This window comes from Triturus cristatus, chromosome 5_1 (assembly GCF_964204655.1).
Source record: "Triturus cristatus chromosome 5_1, aTriCri1.1, whole genome shotgun sequence".
Classification (NCBI taxonomy): Eukaryota; Metazoa; Chordata; class Amphibia; order Caudata; family Salamandridae; genus Triturus; species Triturus cristatus.
This window is the reverse complement of record NC_140587.1, coordinates 46,300,438-46,319,973: the sequence shown is the minus strand read 5'-3', so window position 1 is coordinate 46,319,973 and position 19,536 is coordinate 46,300,438. Positions and strand designations below refer to the sequence as shown.

At 50.7% G+C, this 19,536-nt stretch overlaps 1 protein-coding gene across 1 annotated transcript in view; it reads right to left on the bottom strand.

The window, feature by feature from the left end:
- SLC39A4 (solute carrier family 39 member 4) overlaps window positions 1–17,368 on the bottom strand; it is a 122,459-nt gene extending 105,091 nt beyond the window's left edge. The window contains exon 1 of the mRNA XM_085604355.1: window positions 16,830–17,368. Within this exon, the coding sequence (XP_085460481.1) occupies window positions 16,830–17,048 (219 nt within the window). The 5' untranslated portion in view covers window positions 17,049–17,368. The remainder of the gene's footprint in view (window positions 1–16,829) is intronic.
- Window positions 17,369–19,536: the final 2,168 nt, after the last annotated feature.

The following is a 19,536-nucleotide window of genomic DNA, read 5'->3' as shown; positions in this document are numbered from 1 at the left end:
TTACCAGTGACAATTTTAATAATAAACTGCATGATTACTTAAAATCTTTACAGTATAAGATAAAATAAAAAAAATAAAAAAAAGAAGCTTTATGAACGTCCCGACTCACCCCCTCACAAGTCCCATCCACACATAAAAGTGAAAGTCACTTTGGGTTAGATATTAACATATTAGTCCTGATTAGCTGTCCAAAGCAGAGTTCTTTTAAAAGGAGTGATGTATAGGTTGTACCAGTATTTCCCAACTGATAAGGGGAGGCACATGAAAGTTCGGTAGAGTCAATACATGTACCAAGGGCTGTTGATGAAAGATGGATTCTTCGTGGGTCTCTAAACCAGCCCAGGCTAGATAACTGGGGCGGAGGGCTTCCAGTTACTTTGCAGGCAAAGCCGTTAAGTGGGAGTCGAGTGCCATTTTTACCTGGTGTATAAATTTCGCAACTCTGGCTATCAAACAGGTCGTGGAGACTGAGAGGCACCAGTCCGAAGCCTCTCTGCAAGTTCTATAGTCCGTATTCCGTAAAATCGGAAGCAGCAAGCGATGGCGATCATTGGCCAGCTTTGTGCAGCAGCACAGCAAGTGTAGCCAGGATTCTCTGCGGTAATTGCATAGACGACAGGCCAGGGTGCCATCCGTACGGGCCCATTTGGGGTTGAAGTCCATGATCCTGAGGGCCAAAAGTCGAAAGTACAAAATTTTCTTTCTCGCGCAAGTGGATACTGGATCTTGCAGGTAAGGTTGGGGTTTACCTGGAATATATGATTTGTCCAGGGCCTGAGTTAGTGGATTTTGCCGAAGAGATGCAAGGTCAAGACCAAAGGAGATGATCCGGACTTGGCGCTTAACTGCTTGGGCCCAGGCTGAGAAAGGAATTTCGTGCAGGGGCAAACTCCTTCTTTCGATTTTCAATGCTGCAATAGCTTGTCCTAGCTTTGAGTACCAGGGGGAGCCCACCTCATCAAAGATTGATTTTAGGGAGTGCTTTAGCGAATGTTCTGGTGCTTTCAATACTCTAATATAGAGTTTTAAAAGGTCCCCCAGTAATTCCAGCTCAGGTCGCTTAAGGCCTATTTCTAGCCTTAATCTGGTGTTCCTTGCGTATCTAGGGGCCTGTAGCACCGTCTGTTACCAGTGGCAATCCCTCATTCTTAGTCCTCTAGGCAGCTCTGCTAGCTGCTTCTTTGGTCTCATCGGTAATTCCACGTTCTAAGTCCTCTGGGCAGTGCTGCAGCTCTATCTCTGTCACCAGTGGCAATCCCTCATTCTTAGTCCTCTTGGCAGCTCTGCTAGCTGCTTCTTTGGTCTCAGCGGTAATTCCACATTCTAAGTCCTCTAGGCAGTGTTGCAGCTCTATCTCTGTTACTAGTGGCAATCCCTCATTCTAAGTCCTCTAGGCAGCTCTACTAGCTGCTTCTTTGGTCTCATCGGCAATCCCTCATTCTAAGTCCTCTGCGCAGTGCTGCAGCTCTATCTCTGTTACCAGTGGCAATCCCTCATTCTTAGTCATCTAGGCAGCGCTGCTAGCTGCTTCTTTGGTCTCATCGGTAATTCCACGTTCTAAGTCCTCTGGGCAGTGCTGCAGCTCTATCTCTGTTACCAGTGGCAATCCCTCATTCTTAGTCCTCTAGGCAGCTCTGCTAGCTGCTTCTTTGGTCTCAGCGGTAATTCCACATTCTAAGTCCTCTAGGCAGTGCTGCAGCTCTATCTCTGTTGCCAGTGGCAATCCCTCGTTCTTAGTCCTCTAGGCAGCTCTGCTAGCTGCTTCTTTGGTCTCAGCGGTAATTCCACATTCTAAGTCCTCTACACAGTGATGCTACCTGCTTCTCTGGTCTCATCTTTAATTTTTTTTTCTAAGTCCTCTAGGCAGCGCTGCAGATGGGTCTCTGTTCATACATTCACTCTCTCCAAATAACAAGCATTGGCATAGCCAATAGGTCTTGGCTTTGGGACCTTATAAGTGTTTAGTTATCCAGCACAATATCCTTGGTGCAACAACATCAACTGTTGCATAGCTAAACACTTCTAAGGTCCCAAAGGCGAGACCTATTGGCTATGCCAATGCCTGTTCTTTAGTGGGATGCCCGCCCAGTGCACCCCACAGCCCGTTCAGTGTTGGGCGCTGAGGGCCCCTGCAGCCCCACCGGCTCCCCTGCTTGCACCCATCAAGGTAGCAGTGTGAACCGATAGTGATTCAACTCCACTGGAGTCGTTTTCTTTGGCTCCGATGTGGTCAGAGTAATGGAAAGTATTTCCCAGCGCGAAAGGGCTGGCACTGAAATGCTGTGCTCTCTCGCTACGTGCTCATGCCTGGTGAGAGAACTTTGCATTTTCCCTGCCCGCACTCAGGGCACGGAAATAGATGATCCCGGGGATTGGGGCCCCAAGCACAGCATCCCTGAGCCGGCCCCCAGGGGTGGGGTCCCCGGGGTCATCTGATGATCTTTTGTTTAGTTACTGGCCCCGGGGGATGGAGCCCCTGGGGCTCTCTTGGCCCAGGGAGGGGGGGCCGTGCAGCTCACCTTCCCTTTAATTAGCCTACCAGCCCTGGGGTGTGGGTTCCCATCGGCCTCTCCTGGCCTGGGGAGGGGCCACGCGTGGCCCTACTTCCCATTAATGTAGTTTCCGGCCCCTGGGGTCCCCAGGGCCTCATGGAGGCTTGGAGAGGGGGCCCACACACGCACCTCTCCCCTCAAATGAATGGCGCTATTCTCCCCCGGAGCACCCAAGGGGGTCTATTTACAATTTGTGACAGCCAGCATGTTTAAAAAATAAATTCTGTGGATTTGCGGATTCTTCACTGATTCATAGCAAAAAAGATTTTACAAATGATTTTGGTGCCCAGGCGACGTCCCTCTGGGACCCCACCACCAGTCCTAGGGTGTCAGGTATCTGTACCTTCTATCTTTTATTTTACTTTTTAAACTTTTTTTAGGACTTGGTCCTGAGCCCTGAGTCGTACATTGGCTGCTACCACTCTTTTGACCACTTGCGGTGGTGGCAGCCCCTCAGATCTCATCTTGAGAACTGTCAGTATTTGCTGAGGCTTCGCGTCACCAGATATACAAACCTTTTGAGCATTAAATGCACTCTACACCAGTCCACTCAACTCTATGCCACTCCAGTGTATGCCACTCCACACTATGGCACTCCAACACACAACACTCTGCCACTCCGCTCTCTACTCCACTCTGCCATTCCACCCTTTGACACTTCACGCCACTCGTGCCTACAATACCTAACTTTTAGCCATGCTGAATATCAGCCACGCCGGAGTACAACGTGGCTAAAGCACATTGGCAAAGCCAATAGCTCTTGCATAGGTGAGACCTATTGGCTTTGCCAATGCTTGTTGAAAGTGTGGTAGTGGCGCATGTGCTGCTTCTTACACATCGCAGCTCACAGTACTTGGCGTTCTTGTGACCTAGCTAATGAGGGGCGTGGCTCAAAACATGTGGTCACCTAAATGGGCTCACCTCCCATTTCCCATACAAGCATTGCAAGACGCAATAGTTCAGCCTTTTAGAGCACAGACCTCCTTGCTTTGCCAATGCTTGGTAAAGTCAATTCCAATACAAAGCAAAGATATTTTACAAATGTTAACAAATGTAATCTTTACTTACGTAAAATATGCAATGTATGTACAGTAAGATATTTCTAAAACCATTTGCGAAGTCAACAGGTCCCAAAGGCCTCACCTATTGGTTTTGCCAATGCTTGTTAATTACTACCGGGTCACAGACCCGACAGGACTCACTCCACCAGCAAGGAGAGGGAAGCTGTCCCCCCTCGTCCCCTTGCATTCAGATGGTCTGAGCGTGAGTGTCTCCCACTGCCTCCCTTTCCTACTCTGGCTTCCCTGCCTCGCCTTCAGGGGCCGCCTGCTCTCATTACAGCAGTAATAGCCCCCGCCTGCTCTCATTACAGCAGTAAGAGCCCTGTAATTGTCTGCTGTTCCTGCCAGCCCACGCCCTGTTCACGACTGTGGTTTCACGCTGTGTACGAACCTAGCTCTAAAAATACAAAGGGCTCGAGTCTAACTTTACAACTTTTGGTATTCACAAACGGCATTTACGAGTCGTAAGTGCCCCTTGAGACGACTGAAAGTGCTAAAGTTAGACTTTCGTCTCATTTTACCTTTGTGAATCGGGCCCAAAGTGTTCTGTTCATGCGGTGTCATCAAGGGGGTTAAGTGACTTTAGCAGACACTTTCATCCTCGTAGGTGGACACACACACATGCACGCACACTTTACACACTTCACAAGAACAAGGGGTGAACACCTACTAATGCGTGAAGTGTCTGTCAGTGTATGATAACACCCCGGCCGCACTCCGGTACACAGGCACTAAACACAAACTTTACAGAGGCATTGCAGGTAAACAACACACTCGTAGGCATATCTCACACAGTCACTGCGCACAAATATTACACAAGTCAAATATAAAGAGTCAGTTCATGCAGAAATTACAGGGGGATATTACACGGACACAGTCACTGTTCACAAATATTACACAAATAAAATATAAAAAGAGTCCCTGCAAGCAGACATTACAGGCAAATATTACACGGACACAGTCACTGTTCACAAATATTACACAAATAAAATATAAAAAGAGTCCCTGCATGCAGACATTACAGGCAAATATTACACGGACACAGTCACTGTTCACAAATATTACACAAATAAAATATAAAAAGAGTCCGTGCAAGCAGACATTACAGGCAAATATTAGATGGACACAGTCACTGTTCACAAATATTACACAAATAAAATATAAAAAGAGTCACTGCATGCAGACATTACAGGCAAATATTACACGGACACAGTCACTGTTCACAAATATTACACAAATAAAATATAAAAAGAGTCCCTGCAAGCAGACATTACAGGCAAATATTACACGGACACAGTCACTGTTCACAAATATTACACAAATAAACTATAAAAAGAGTCACTGCATGCAGACATCACAGGCAAATATTACATGGACACAGTCACTGTTCACAAATATTACACAAATAAAATATAAAAAGAGTCACTGCATGCAGACATTACAGGCAAATATTACATGGACACAGTCACTGTTCACAAATATTACACAAATAAAATATAAAAAGAGTCACTGCATGCAGACATTAAAGGCAAATATTACACGGACACAGTCACTGCGCACAAATATCACACAAAAAAATGTAAAAAGAGTCACTGCATGCAGACATTACAGGCAAATATTACACGGACACAGTCACTGTTTACAAATATTACACAAATAAAATATAAAAAGAGTCATTGCATTCACACATTACATGCGGACATTACACGGACACAGTCACTGAGCACAAATATTACAAAAATAAAATATAAAAAGAGTCACTGCATGCAGACATTACAGGCGGATATTACACGGACACAGTCACTGTTCCCAAATATTGCACAAATAAAATATAAAAAGAGTCACTGCATGCAGACATTACAGGCGAATATTACACGGACACAGCCACTGTTCACAAATATTACACAATTAAAATGTATAAAAAGAGTCCCTGCATGCTGATATTACAGGCGGATATTACACGGACACAGTCACTGTTCACAAATATTACACAAATAAAATATATAAAAAGAGTCCCTGCATGCAGACATTACAGGCGGATATTACACGGACACAGTCACTGTTCACAAATATTACACAAATAAAATATATAAAAAGAGTCACTGCATGCAGACATTACAGGCGGATATTACACGGACACAGTCACTGTTCACAAATATTACACAAATAAAATATATAAAAAGAGTCACTGCATGCAGACATTACAGGCGGATATTACATGGACACAGTCACTATTCACAAATATTACACAAATAAAATGTAAAAGGAATCACTGCATGCAGACATTACAGGCGGATATTACACGGACACAGTCACTCCACACAAATATTACACAAATAAACTATATAAAAAGAGTCACTGCATTTAGACATTACAGGCGAATATTACATGGACACAGTCACTGTTCACAAATATTACACAAAGTATAAAGAGAGTCACTGTGCAGAGAGACACAAGCAATCTACACAGATATTACACAAATATACAATAAAGAGAGTCACTGCACACATACATTACACACAGATATTACACAGACATAGGCACTCTACACAGATATTACACAAATGTGCAATAAAGAGAGTCACTGCACACATATATTACACACAGATATTACACAGACATAGGCACTCTACACAGATATTACACAAATATACAATAAAGAGAGTCACTGCACACATACATTACACAGACAAAGGCACTCTACACAGATATTACACAAATAAACTATAAAGGGAGTCACTGTATGCAGCCATTACAGGCGAATATTACACAGACACAGTCACTGTTCACAAATATTAAACAAATAAAATATATAAAAAGAGTCAGTGCATGCAGACATTACAGGCGAATATTACACAGACACAGTCACTTTTCCCACAAATATTACATAAAGTATAAAGAGAGTCACTGTGCAGAGACACAAGCAATCTACACAGATATTACACAAATATACAATAAAGAGAGTCACTGCACACATATATTACACACAGATATTACACAGACATAGGCACTCTACACAGATATTACACAAATATACAATAAAGAGAGTCACTGCACACATATATTACACACAGATATTACACAGACATAGGCACTCTACACAGATATTACACAAATATGCAATAAAGAGAGTCACTGCACACATATATTACACACAGATATTACACAGACATAGGCACTCTACACAGATATTACACAAATATACAATAAAGAGAGTCACTGCACACATATATTACACACAGATATTACACAGACAAAGGCACTCTACACAGATATTAAATGTAAAATGTAAATGTTGTAGACTTGTAAAGCGCACAGCTGCCCCAGCAACGGGGCGTCCCGGCGCTGTAGACCGCTGGGGAACCCATCCTGGCTATCCCTGTGAGATGGTCCCTTTCTGGGTATCTCAAAGGTGAAACCAGGCATCCCTGGCGTCTGTGGGGGGCCGTTGTAGAGATGAGGCAAGCTTAATGCCCAGAGTTGCCGAGTGTGTTCCTGGTTAGAGTAGGTACCGAGGCGAGAATTATCGAGTCCGTTTTGACCCTGGTCCACAACCCTGCCGCGTCGGGAATTGAACCCTGGTCCCTGGCCAATTCTCTGATTACGGGTCTGCCGCCTCTAACCAGTGAGCCACACCTCTTACACAAATAAACTATAAAGGGAGTCACTGCATGCAGCCATCACAGGCGAATATTACACAGACACAGTCACTTTTCCCACAAATATTACACAAAGTATAAAGAGAGTCACTGTGCAGAGAGACACAAGCAATCTACACAGATATTACACAAATATACAATAAAGAGTGTCACTGCACACATATATTACACACAGATATTACACAGACATAGGCACTCTACACAGATATTACACAAATATACAATAAAGAGAGTCACTGCACACATATATTACACACAGATATTACACAGACATAGGCACTCTACACAGATATTACACAAATATGCAATAAAGAGAGTCACTGCACACATATATTACACACAGATATTACACAGACATAGGCACTCTACACAGATATTACACAAATATACAATAAAGAGAGTCACTGCACACATATATTACACACCGATATTACACAGACATAGGCACTCTACACAGATATTACACAAATAAACTATAAAGAGAGTCATTGCACAAATCAGACCTTACAGAGGTCACTCTTTTGTAACTTCAAAGTGAGGACATTTATTCGACCATCGTGCTGAATATCCATGTCAGAGGAGAGGGTGTACGATGTGTTTGTTTTTTCTAGCTCATGCAAAAAACTGAACTGTGCTGATGTTTCAGAATATACCAGAATTAGTACAAATGTCGCCCTTTTTTGTAATTTTGAAGTGTGGTGGAAATAAATATTTGAATACAATCAAATCCCATTTGCACACATTATTGTTAGTGTGCAGTAAAACCGTATTTCGGTGCAAATGTAATGGTCATTTGAATTGACAATGTGTTGTCTGTAATGGCAGTGCCTACCACACCATGCAAACACTACTCTAATTCACTCCACTGCACTCCACTCTATGCCCTTCCACTCCATTCTACACCACTCCATTCTACACCACTCCACTCTCCGACATGCCACTCCACTCTACACCCCTCCACTCTAAGACATTATGACATGCCATGCCACTCACCTCCACACCACTCCATGACACAACGTGCCACTCCACTCTACATCCCTTCACTCCACACCCTTTACGCCACTCCACTCCGATCTCATCTGCCCCACTCCACTCAAATGTATCCCAATCTACCCCACCCTACTCCACTTTGCTACAATCTACTCCACTCCAATCGAACCCACTTCACTCTACCCAATCTACCCCATTCCACTCCAATCTAGCCTAATCCATTCCAATCTACCCCACCCAATTTTACCCACCCCACCCTAATCTACCCCACCACACTCCAATTCACCCCACTGCAATCTACCCTAATTCAATCTACTCCACTCTAACCCAATCAACCCCACTTCACCCCAACCTACAGCACAACACTTAAATCTACCAAACTTTGCTTCAGTCTACCCCAGTGTACCCTACACCATACCAATCTACCTCACTCCAATGTATCCCAATCCACCTCACACCAGTATACCCCAATCCAACCCACTCCACTCCAATCTACCCTACACCACACCAATCTACCTCACTCCAATGTATCCCAATCCACCTCACTCCAGTATACCCCAATCCAACCCACTCCACTCCAATCTACCCGACTCCAAACCAATCTACGTCACTCCAATGTATCCCAATCCACCTCACACCAGTATACCCCAATCCAACCCACTCCACCCCAATCAACCCTACACCACACCAATCTCCCTCACTCCAGTGTATCCCAATCCACCTCATGCCAGTATACCCCAATCCAACCCACTCCACTCCAATCTACCCTACACCACACCAATCTACCTCACTCCAATGTATCCCAATCCACCTCACGCCAGTATACCCCAATCCAACCCACTCCACTCCAATCTACCCTACACCACACCAATCTACCTCACTCCAATGTATCCCAATCCACCTCATGCCAGTATACCCCAATCCAACCCACTCCACTCCAATCTACCCGACTCCAAACCAATCTACCTCACTCCAATGTATCCCAATCCACCTCACGCCAGTATAACCCAATCCAACCCACTCCACTCCAATCTACCCTACACCACACCAATCTACCTCACTCCAATGTATCCCAATCCACCTCACGCCAGTATACCCCAATCCAACCCACTCCACTCCAATCTACCCGACTCCAAACCAATCTACCTCACTCCAATGTATCCCAATCCACCTCACGCCAGTATAACCCAATCCAACCCACTCCACTCCAATCTACCCTACACCACACCAATCTACCTCACTCCAATGTATCCCAATCCACCTCACGCCAGTATACCCCAATCCAACCCACTCCACTCCAATCTACCCGACACCACACCAATCTACCTCACTCCAATGTATCCCAATCCACCTCACGCCAGTATACCCCAATCCAACCCACTCCACTCCAATCTACCCGACTCCAAACCAATCTACCACACTCCACTCTACTGCACTCCATGCCACTCCATTGTACTCCAGTCCAATTTACCCCACTTCAGTCCAAACTCCACTGCAATCTATCCTACTCCTCTCCACTCAAATCTACCCCACTCCACCCCAATCTACCCCACTCACAAAATCTACCCCACTCCAGTCTCCCACAATCTACCCAACTCCTATCTATCTCATTCCAATCTACCCCACTCCACTCCAATCTACCCATTTCACCCCAACCTACTCTACCATAATCCACCCAATCTATCCCACCTCAATCTACCCCATTTTACTTTAACCCACTCCACCCTAATATACTCCACTCTAATCTACCCCAATATATCCCACTCCACTCTACCCGAACCACAACACTCCACTTCACCCCAATTCAATCTACCCCACTCCCACACTCAAATCTGCCCTACTCCAATCTACCCCAATCTACTATACTCCACTCCACCCCCTCATCCCTCTCTGATCTACCTCATGCCATCCCAATCCACCCCATACCACTCCACTCTATCCCACACCCCAATCTACCACATTCTACTCCAATCTACCCCACTGCAAGCTACCTCACCCCATCCCATTCTACCCCACACCACTTTACCCCACTCCAATCTACCACACTAATCTACACAACTCCCCCACTCCAATCTACTCCACTTCAATCTGACCCACACCAATCTACCCCAATCTACCCCACTCCTCCCCACTACAATCTACTCCACTCTATCCCCACTCCACAGAATGCCAATCTACCCCAATCCACTCTACCCCAATCTACCCCACTCCACTCTAATCCACCTCACCCCCCTCCATGCCACAAGCCTTTAGCCATGCTGAACAGCAGCCACACTGGTGTACTTAATGGCTAAAACCCTTCGCAAAAAGCCAACAGCTCTCGCATGGGTGAGACCTATTGGCTTTGTCAATGCTTGTTCCCTGCTTCTGTTCTATATCTCCCATCTTTATCGGTTTTTCGTTCTGTCTTTCTTTTTTTTCTCACTCGCTCTTGCTTCCTTTTGTTATTTCTTTTGTTCGTTCCCTCTTGACTTCTTTATTTTCTCTTTTAAGTTCTTCCACTCATATTATTTTTCTATTGTTCTGGATATTTTAGCTGTTTTGCTCCATTCTTTTTACGCTACTTGCTTATCATTTGTCTTCTTATTTCTTTCCTTGTTTCTCAGTTTCTTTTCTCCTTTATATCCTTCTTTTGCTTCCTTTGGCTCTTGCTTTATTTTCTCCCACCTCTACTCTTTCTTTGGCCCTTTATTATCCTTTTTTTCACTCCTTGCCTCACCCCTTTAACTTTTCTCTATGTCGCTCTCGCTCTTCCTCTCTTTTCCCCCTTCCCCCTCTCTCCCTCTCTCTCTTCCTCGTCTCTCCTCTTTGTCTCTCTTGTTCTCTCTTCCGTCCCCCCTGTCTTCCTCTCTCTGTCTCTCTTCCCCCCTCCCTGGCCTATCGCCGCAGGGACCAGGGCTGGGGATTCCCCTTCGTTAGTGTCTGACTTCCTGCTCGGAGCCGCCTCTTCCCTCAGTCACAGCTTCCTCGTTCCTTTCCTGAGTCCTTTCCTCTTTCTTCTATCACAAGCCTGTATCACGCCCCCTGTGCACAGCTCCTGTACATCAGCACCCGCCTACAGCTCGAGTACACCAGCACCTGTATGCAGCTCGTGTACACCAGCAGCAGTATACAGCTCGAGTACACCAGCACCTGTATGCAGCTCGTGTACACCAGCAGCAGTATACAGCTCGAGAACACTAGCACCTGTATGCAGCTCGTGTACACCAGCAGCAGTATACAGCTCGAGAACACTAGCACCTGTATGCAGCTCGTGTACACCAGCAGCAGTATACAGCTCGAGAACACTAGCACCTGTATGCAGCTCGTGTACACCAGCAGCAGTATACAGCTCGAGAACACTAGCACCTGTATGCAGCTCGTGTACACCAGCAGCAGTATACAGCTCGAGAACACTAGCACCTGTATGCAGCTCGTGTACACCAGCAGCAGTATACAGCTCGAGTACACCAGCACCTGTATGCAGCTCGTGTACACCAGCAGCAGTATACAGCTCGAGTACACCAGCACCTGTATGCAGCTCGTGTACACCAGCAGTAGTATACAGCTCGAGAAAACTAGCACCTGTATGCAGCTCGTGTACACCAGCACTTGTATCTCCTCGCCTGTGCACAGCTCCTGTAAACCAGCACCTGTATGCAGCTCGTGTACACCAACACCAGTATACAGCTCGACTACACTAGCACCTGTATGCAGCTCGTGTACACCAGCACCAGTATACAGCTCACTTCACTAGCACCTGTATGCTACTCGTGTACACCAGCACCAGTATACAGCTCGAGTACACCAGCACCTGTATGAAGCTCGTGTACACCAGCACCAGTATACAGCTCCACTTCACTAGCACGACACCTGTATGCAGCTCGTGTACACCAGCACCAGTATACAGCTCCACTTCACTAGCACCTGTATGCTGCTCGTGTACACCAGCACCAGTATACAGCTCGAGTACACCAGCACCTGTATGAGGCTCGTGTACACCAGCACCAGTATACAGCTCCACTTCACTAGCACCTGTATGCTGTTCGTGTACACCAGCACCAGTATACAGCTCGAGTACACCAGCACCAGTATACAGCTCCACTTCACTAGCACCTGTATGCTGTTCGTGTACACCAGCACCAGTATACAGCTCCAGTACACCAGCACCTGTATGAAGCTCGTGTACACCAGCACCAGAATACAGCTTCACTTCACTAGAACCTGTATGCTGCTCGAGTACACCAGCACCTGTATGCAGCTCGTGTACACCAGCAGCAGTATACAACTCGAGTACACTAGCACCTGTATGCAGCTCGTGTACACCAGCACCAGTATACAGCTCGACTACACTAGCACCTGTATGCTTGTGTACACCAGCACCTGCACCTCACCTCCTGTACACAGCTCCTGCACACCAGATCCAACATACAGCTCCTGTACACCAGCACCTGTACCTCACCTCCTGCCACAGCAGCTGTACCTCGTCTTCTGTGCACAGCTCATGTACACCAGCACCTGTACCTAGTCTTCTGTACACAGCACATGTAATCCAGCACTTGTATGCAGCTCGTGTACGCCAGCACCTGTACCTCGTCCCCTGTCCACAGCACCTGTACCTCGTCTTCTGTGCACAGCTCATGTACACCACCATCCATACACTACTCCTGTATGCCAGCATCCGTATCTCTTCCCCTGTAAACAGCCCCTGCAAACCTGCTCCTATACATCTTCTTCGGCATCTCATGACCTGTACACCTGCTCCTGCCCACCAGCCCATCTGCACATGTACCATGTATCCCACCTTCCGAAGCCCCACTCCTGTACAGCAGAACTGGGCACATATTGTGTACACCAGCTCCTGTACCCCTGATCCTGTACAACATCTATTTAACACCGGCTCCTGTACCCCTGATCCTGTACAACATCTCTTTAACACCAGCTCCTGTACCCCTGTTCCTGTACAACATCTCTTTAACACCGGCTCCTGTGCCCCAGCTCATAAACTCCAGCCCCTGTGCACCAACTCCAGTGCACCTGTTCCTGTACAACATCTCTTTATCACCAGCTCATGTGCACCAGCTCATATACTCCAGCCCCTGTACAGCAGCTCATGTGCCCCTGTTCCTGTACAACATCTCTTTATCACCAGCTCCTGTGCACCAGCCCCTGTACAGCAGCTCCTGTGCCCCTGTTCCTGTACAACATCTCTTTATCACCAGCTCCTGTGCACCAGCCCCTGTACAGCAGCTCCTGTGCCCCTGTTCCTGTACAACATCTCTTTATCACTAGCTCCTGTGTACCAGCCCCTATACAGCAGCTCATGTGCCCGTTCATGTACAACATCTCTTTATCACCAGCTCCTGTGCACCAGCCCCTGTACAGCAGCTCCTGTGCCCCTGTTCCTGTATAACATCTCTTTATCACCAGCTCCTGTGCACCAGCCCCTGTACAGCAGCTCCTGTGCCCCTGTTCCTGTACAACATCTCTTTAACACCAGCTCCTGTGCAGCAGCTCATATAATCCAACCCCTGCACACCGGCTCATGTGCCGCAGCTCATATACTCCAGTCCCTGTGCACCAGCTCCAGTGCACCTGTTCCTGTACAACATCTCTTTATCACCAGTTCCTGTGCACCAGCCCCTGTACATCAGCTCCTGTGCCCCTGTTCCTGTACATCTCTTTATCACCAGCTCATGTGCACCAGCCCCTGTACAGCAGCTCCTGTGCCCCTGTTCCTGTACATCTCTTTATCACCAGCTCCTGTGCACCAGCCCCTGTACATCAGCTCCTGTGCCCCTGTTCCTGTACAACATCTCTTTATCACCAGCTCCTGTGCACCAGCTCATATACGCCAGCCCCTGTACATCGGCTCCTGTGCCCCTGTTCCTGTACAACATCTCTTTATCACCAGCTCCTGCGCCCCAGCTCATATACTCCAGCCCCTGTGCACTAGCTCCTGTGCCCCTGTTCCTGTACAACATCTCTTTATTACCAGCTCCTGTGCACCAGACCCTGTACAGAAGCTCCTGTGCCCCTGTTCCTGTACAACATCTCTTTATCACCAGCTCCTGTGCCGCAGCTCATATACTCCAGCCCCTGTGCACCAGCTCCTGTGCCCCTGTTCCTGTACAACATCTCTTTAACACCGGTTCCTGTACACCAGCTTATATACACCAGCCCCTGGACAGCAGCTCCTGTGCCCCTGTTCCTGTAAACATCTCTTTAACACTATCTCCTGTGCACCAAAGCATGTACTCCTGTCCCTGTACACCAGCTCCGGTGCACCTGTACACCAGCTCCTGTGCACCTGTTCCTGTACAACATCTCTTTAACACCGGTTCCTTCACACCAGCTTCTATACACCACCTCCTGAGGCCCCCCTCCTGTACATCAGAACTGGACGCAAGCTTCTGGACACACGCCCCAATACACCTATTGTTATACAACACTGGCTCCTGTACAACAACTCATGCACGGCAGCCCCTGGTCGCCAACTCCTGTAGACCTGACCCTGCACACCATCTCAAGTCCAGACTCTGTCTATATTCCTCTTCCCAGGGTGTGGCCTTCTGAAGGCTCCACAGCTGCCTCCCTCACAGTCCTGGTGTTTGTGCTCCACAGCTGCCTCCCTCACAGTCCTGGTGTTTGTGCTCCACAGCTGCCTCCCTCACAGTCCTGGTGTTTGTGCCCCACAGCTGCCTCCCTCACAGTCCTGGTGTTTGTGCCCCACAGCTGCCTCCCTCACAGTCCTGGTGTTTGTGCTCCACAGCTGCCTCCCTCACAGTCCTGGTGTTTGTGCTCCACAGCTGCCTCCCTCACAGTCCTGGTGTTTGTGCTCCACAGCTGCCTCCCTCACAGTCCTGGTGTTTGTGCCCCACAGCTGCCTCCCTCACAGTCCTGGTGTTTGTGCCCCACAGCTGCCTCCCTCACAGTCCTGGTGTTTGTGCCCCACAGCTGCCTCCCTCACAGTCCTGGTGTTTGTGCTCCACAGCTGCCTCCCTCACAGTCCTGGTGTTTGTGCTCCACAGCTGCCTCCCTCACAGTCCTGGTGTTTGTGCTCCACAGCTGCCTCCCTCACAGTCCTGGTGTTTGTGCCCCACAGCTGCCTCCCTCACAGTCCTGGTGTTTGTGCCCCACAGCTGCCTCCCTCACAGTCCTGGTGTTTGTGCTCCACAGCTGCCTCCCTCACAGTCCTGGTGTTTGTGCTCCACAGCTGCCTCCCTCACAGTCCTGGTGTTTGTGCCCCACAGCTGCCTCCCTCACAGTCCTGGTGTTTGTGCCCCACAGCTGCCTCCCTCACAGTCCTGGTGTTTGTGCTCCACAGCTGCCTCCCTCACAGTCCTGGTGTTTGGGCCCCAGGACCCCTCAGCCTCTGCCCTCAAACCCATGTGGCCTCTTGACCATGGATAGGGTTCCCTCTATCCTGGTGTGAACTTCCCTGGTCTCCTCCAGGTGTGCCCCTCCCCCTGTCCTTGAATGGGGGGCCCAGTCGCCTATGGTGGTCCTTGCTGCTGCTAGGTGTGCCCTGCCTTCCGGTGAGAGCCTCCCAGGGCTCCCCAATCAGTACCCATCACACCCCTGGTCGGTGGCTCTTGTCTCGGGAGGGGGTGCCCTGCTTTCCGGTGAGAGCCTCCCAGGGCTCCCCAGTCAGTACCCATCACACCCCTTGGTCGGTGGCTCTTGTCTCGGGAGGGGATGCCCAATCCTCTGGTGTGGGCCTCCCCAGTCAGTACCCTCACACCCCCTGGTCGGTGGCTCTTGTCCCGGGAGGGGGTGCCCTGTCCTCTGGTGTGGGCCTCCCAGGAATCCCCAGTCAGTACCCATCACACCCCCTGGTCGGTGGCTCTTGTCTCGGGAAGGGGTGCCCTGTCCTCTGGTGTGGGCCTCCCAGGGCTCCCCAGTCAGTACCCATCACACCCCCTGGTCGGTGGCTCTTGTCTCGGGAGGGGGTGCCCAATCCTCTGGTGTGGGCCTCTCCAGTCAGTAACCCTCACACCCCCTGGTCGGTGGCTCTTGTCCCGGGAAGGGGTGCCCTGTCCTCTGGTGTGGGCCTCCCAGGGCTCCCCAGTCAGTACCCATCACACCCCCTGGTCGGTGGCTCTTGTCTCGGGAGGGGGTGCCCTGTCCTCTGGTGTGGGCCTCCCAGGGCTCCCCAGTCAGTACCCATCACACCCCCTGGTCGGTGGCTCTTGTCCCGGGAGGGGGTGCCTTGTCCTCTGGTGTGGGCCTCCCAGGGCTCCCCAGCCAGTACCCTCACACCCCCTGGTCGGTGGCTCTTGTCTCGGGAGGGGGTGCCCTGTCCTCTGGTGTGGGCCTCCCAGGGCTCCCCAGTCAGTGCCCCTCACACCCCCTGGTCTGAAGTCCTTGCCCTTGGCTGGTGTGCCCTGTCTCTTGTCCCTCACCCCCTCCCTCCCTTCTCCTTGGTTGGACCTTCCTCTGCTCTGCAGGCAGCCGCCGCTCCCTCAGGACTCTGCCCTCCTCCTGGCCCAGCGCTGCCAGCAGAGCCTGAACCTTGCCCTCCCCGGCCCCCGCCCGGCTCCCTTTTGCTCCCGGTGCCTTGGGAGGCTGGCGAGCCCGGTCCCTACCTTTCCACACGGCTCCTCGGCGCACTGCACACGGCTCTCCAAGACTCTTAAAAAGGCGCTCACGCCGCCAGTGTCCAAGAGGCCTTCTTCTGGCGCCAGAAGCGCCACCACCTGCCCGTAGACGTCGAGTTCCGAGGCCTTGCGGCCTAGCTGCCCCCGGCAGACCACCAGGCCCAGGAGCAGCAGGGCAAGGGGCAGCAGCTGGCTCAGGGGGGACATGCTGGTGTCTCAGGTGGCTTCCAAAGGCAGGCCTTGCTGGTGTCTTGGCTCCTGGTGTTGGTGTCCAGCTGTCAGTGGTGAGCTGGTGGCGCAGGGTGCAGGTTCTTCAGTGCCTGCCCGTCTCGCCCCTCATTGGCTGGGGCTCAGATTGAGTCAGGTTAACCATTGAGGGAGCTCGGGCAGGAGGTGCAGATCCGCTCCCTGATAGAAGTGAGCAGGCATCTCCCATGGAGCTCGCATAGAGACACTGGTGACCCCTCCTGCTGCTGCGTAACAGGACCTGGGCCGGCTCTGCTCCTGTCGGGCAGGTATTTTCAGTCAGCACAAAGTGCCAGAGATGCTGGCTCCCTGCACAAGGGAGGTGTCCCAACCTGCTCCAGGGCCCGTCCTCTCTGGGCAAGGCTGCGAGGGCCTGGCGCGGGCACCTGACACCCGCTCAGGTGAGCTCACAGACCAGGGAGCCTATTGTGGGAGCAAATACAGTACTGGAGGTGAAGGAGGGTGCCTAGTGGTGCGCCACAGGGGTCACTGGGCATAAGAGATTAGCCAGAGTGTCTGCTGGTGCAGCACAGGGGTCACTGGGCAGAAGAGATTAGCCAGAGTGTCTGTTGGTGCAGCACAGGGGTCACGGGGCAGAGGAGATGAGCCACAGTGTCCTGTGGAGAGGCGCAGGGGTCACCGGGCAGAGGAGAAGGGCCAGAGTGTCCTGTGGAGAGGCACAGGGTTCACTGGGCAGAGGAGAAGGGCCAGAGTGTCCTGTGGAGAGGAACAGGGGTCACTGGACAATGGAAAAAGGTGACAGTGTCCTGTGGAGAGGCACAGGGGTCACTGGGCAGAAGGGATTAGCCAGAGTGTCTGCTGGTGAAGCACAGGGGTCACTGGGCAGAGGAGAAGGGCCAGAGTGTCCTGTGGAGAGGCAACGGGGTCACTGGGCAGAGGAGAAGGGCCAGAGTGTCCTGTGGAGAGGCACAGGGGTCACTGGACAATGGAGAAGGGCCACAGTGTCCTGTGGAAAGGCACAGGGGTCACTTGGCAGAGGAGAAGGGCCACAGTGTCCTGTGGAGAGGCACAGGGGTCACTTGGCAGAGGAGAAGGGCCAGAGTGTCCTGTGGAGAGGCACAGGGGTCACTTGGCAGATGATAAGGGCCACAGTGTCCTGTGGAGAGGCACAGGGGTCACTGGGCAGAAGAGATTAGCCAGAGTGTCCGCTGGTGCAGCACGGGGGTCACTGGGCAGAGCAGAAGGACCACAGTATCCTGTGGAGAGGCACAATGGTCACAGGGCAGAGGAGAAGGGCCAGAGTGTCCCGTGGAGAGGAATAGGGGTCACTTGGCAGAGGAAAAGGGTCAGAATGTCCTGTGGAGAGGCACAGGGGTCCCTTGGCAGAGGAGAAGGGCCAGAGTGTCCTGTGGAGAGGCACGGGGGTCACTTGGCAGATGAGAAGGGCCACAGTGTCCTGTGGAGAGGCACAGGGGTCACTGGGCAGAGGAGAAGGGCCAGAGTGTCCTGAGGAGAGGCACAGGTGTCACTTGGCAGATGAGAAGGGCCAGAGTGTCCTGTGGAAAGGCACAGGGGTCACTGGCCAATGGAGAAGGGCCACAGTGTCCTGTGGAGAGGCACAGGTGTCACTTGGCAGATGAGAAGGGCCACAGTGTCCTGTGGAGAGGCACAGGGGTCACTGGGCAGAGGAGAAGGGCCAGGGTGTCCTGTGGAGAGGCACAGGTGTCACTGGGCAGAGGAGAAGGGCCAGAGTGTCCTGTGGAGAGGCACAGGGGTCACTGGCCAATGGAGAAGGGCCACAGTGTCCTGTGGAGAGGCACAGGTGTCACTTGGCAGATGAGAAGGGCCACAGTGTCCTGTGGAGAGGCACAGGGGTCACTGGGCAGAGGAGAAGGGCCAGGGTGTCCTGTGGAGAGGCACAGGTGTCACTGGGCAGAGGAGAAGGGCCAGAGTGTCCTGTGGAGAGGCACAGGGGTCACTGGACAATGGAGAAGGGCCAAAGTGTCCTATGGAGAGGCACAGGGGTCACTTGGCAGAGGAGAAGGGCCAGAGTGTCCTGTGGAGAGGCACAGGGGTCACTTGGCAGAGCAGAAGGACCACAGTATCCTGTGGAGAGGCACAATGGTCACAGGGCAGAGGAGAAGGGCCAGAGTGTCCCGTGGAGAGGAATAGGGGTCACTTGGCAGAGGAAAAGGGTCAGAATGTCCTGTGGAGAGGCACAGGGGTCCCTTGGCAGAGGAGAAGGGCCAGAGTGTCCTGTGGAGAGGCACGGGGGTCACTTGGCAGATGAGAAGGGCCACAGTGTCCTGTGGAGAGGCACAGGGGTCACTGGGCAGAGGAGAAGGGCCAGAGTGTCCTGAGGAGAGGCACAGGTGTCACTTGGCAGATGAGAAGGGCCAGAGTGTCCTGTGGAAAGGCACAGGGGTCACTGGCCAATGGAGAAGGGCCACAGTGTCCTGTGGAGAGGCACAGGTGTCACTTGGCAGAT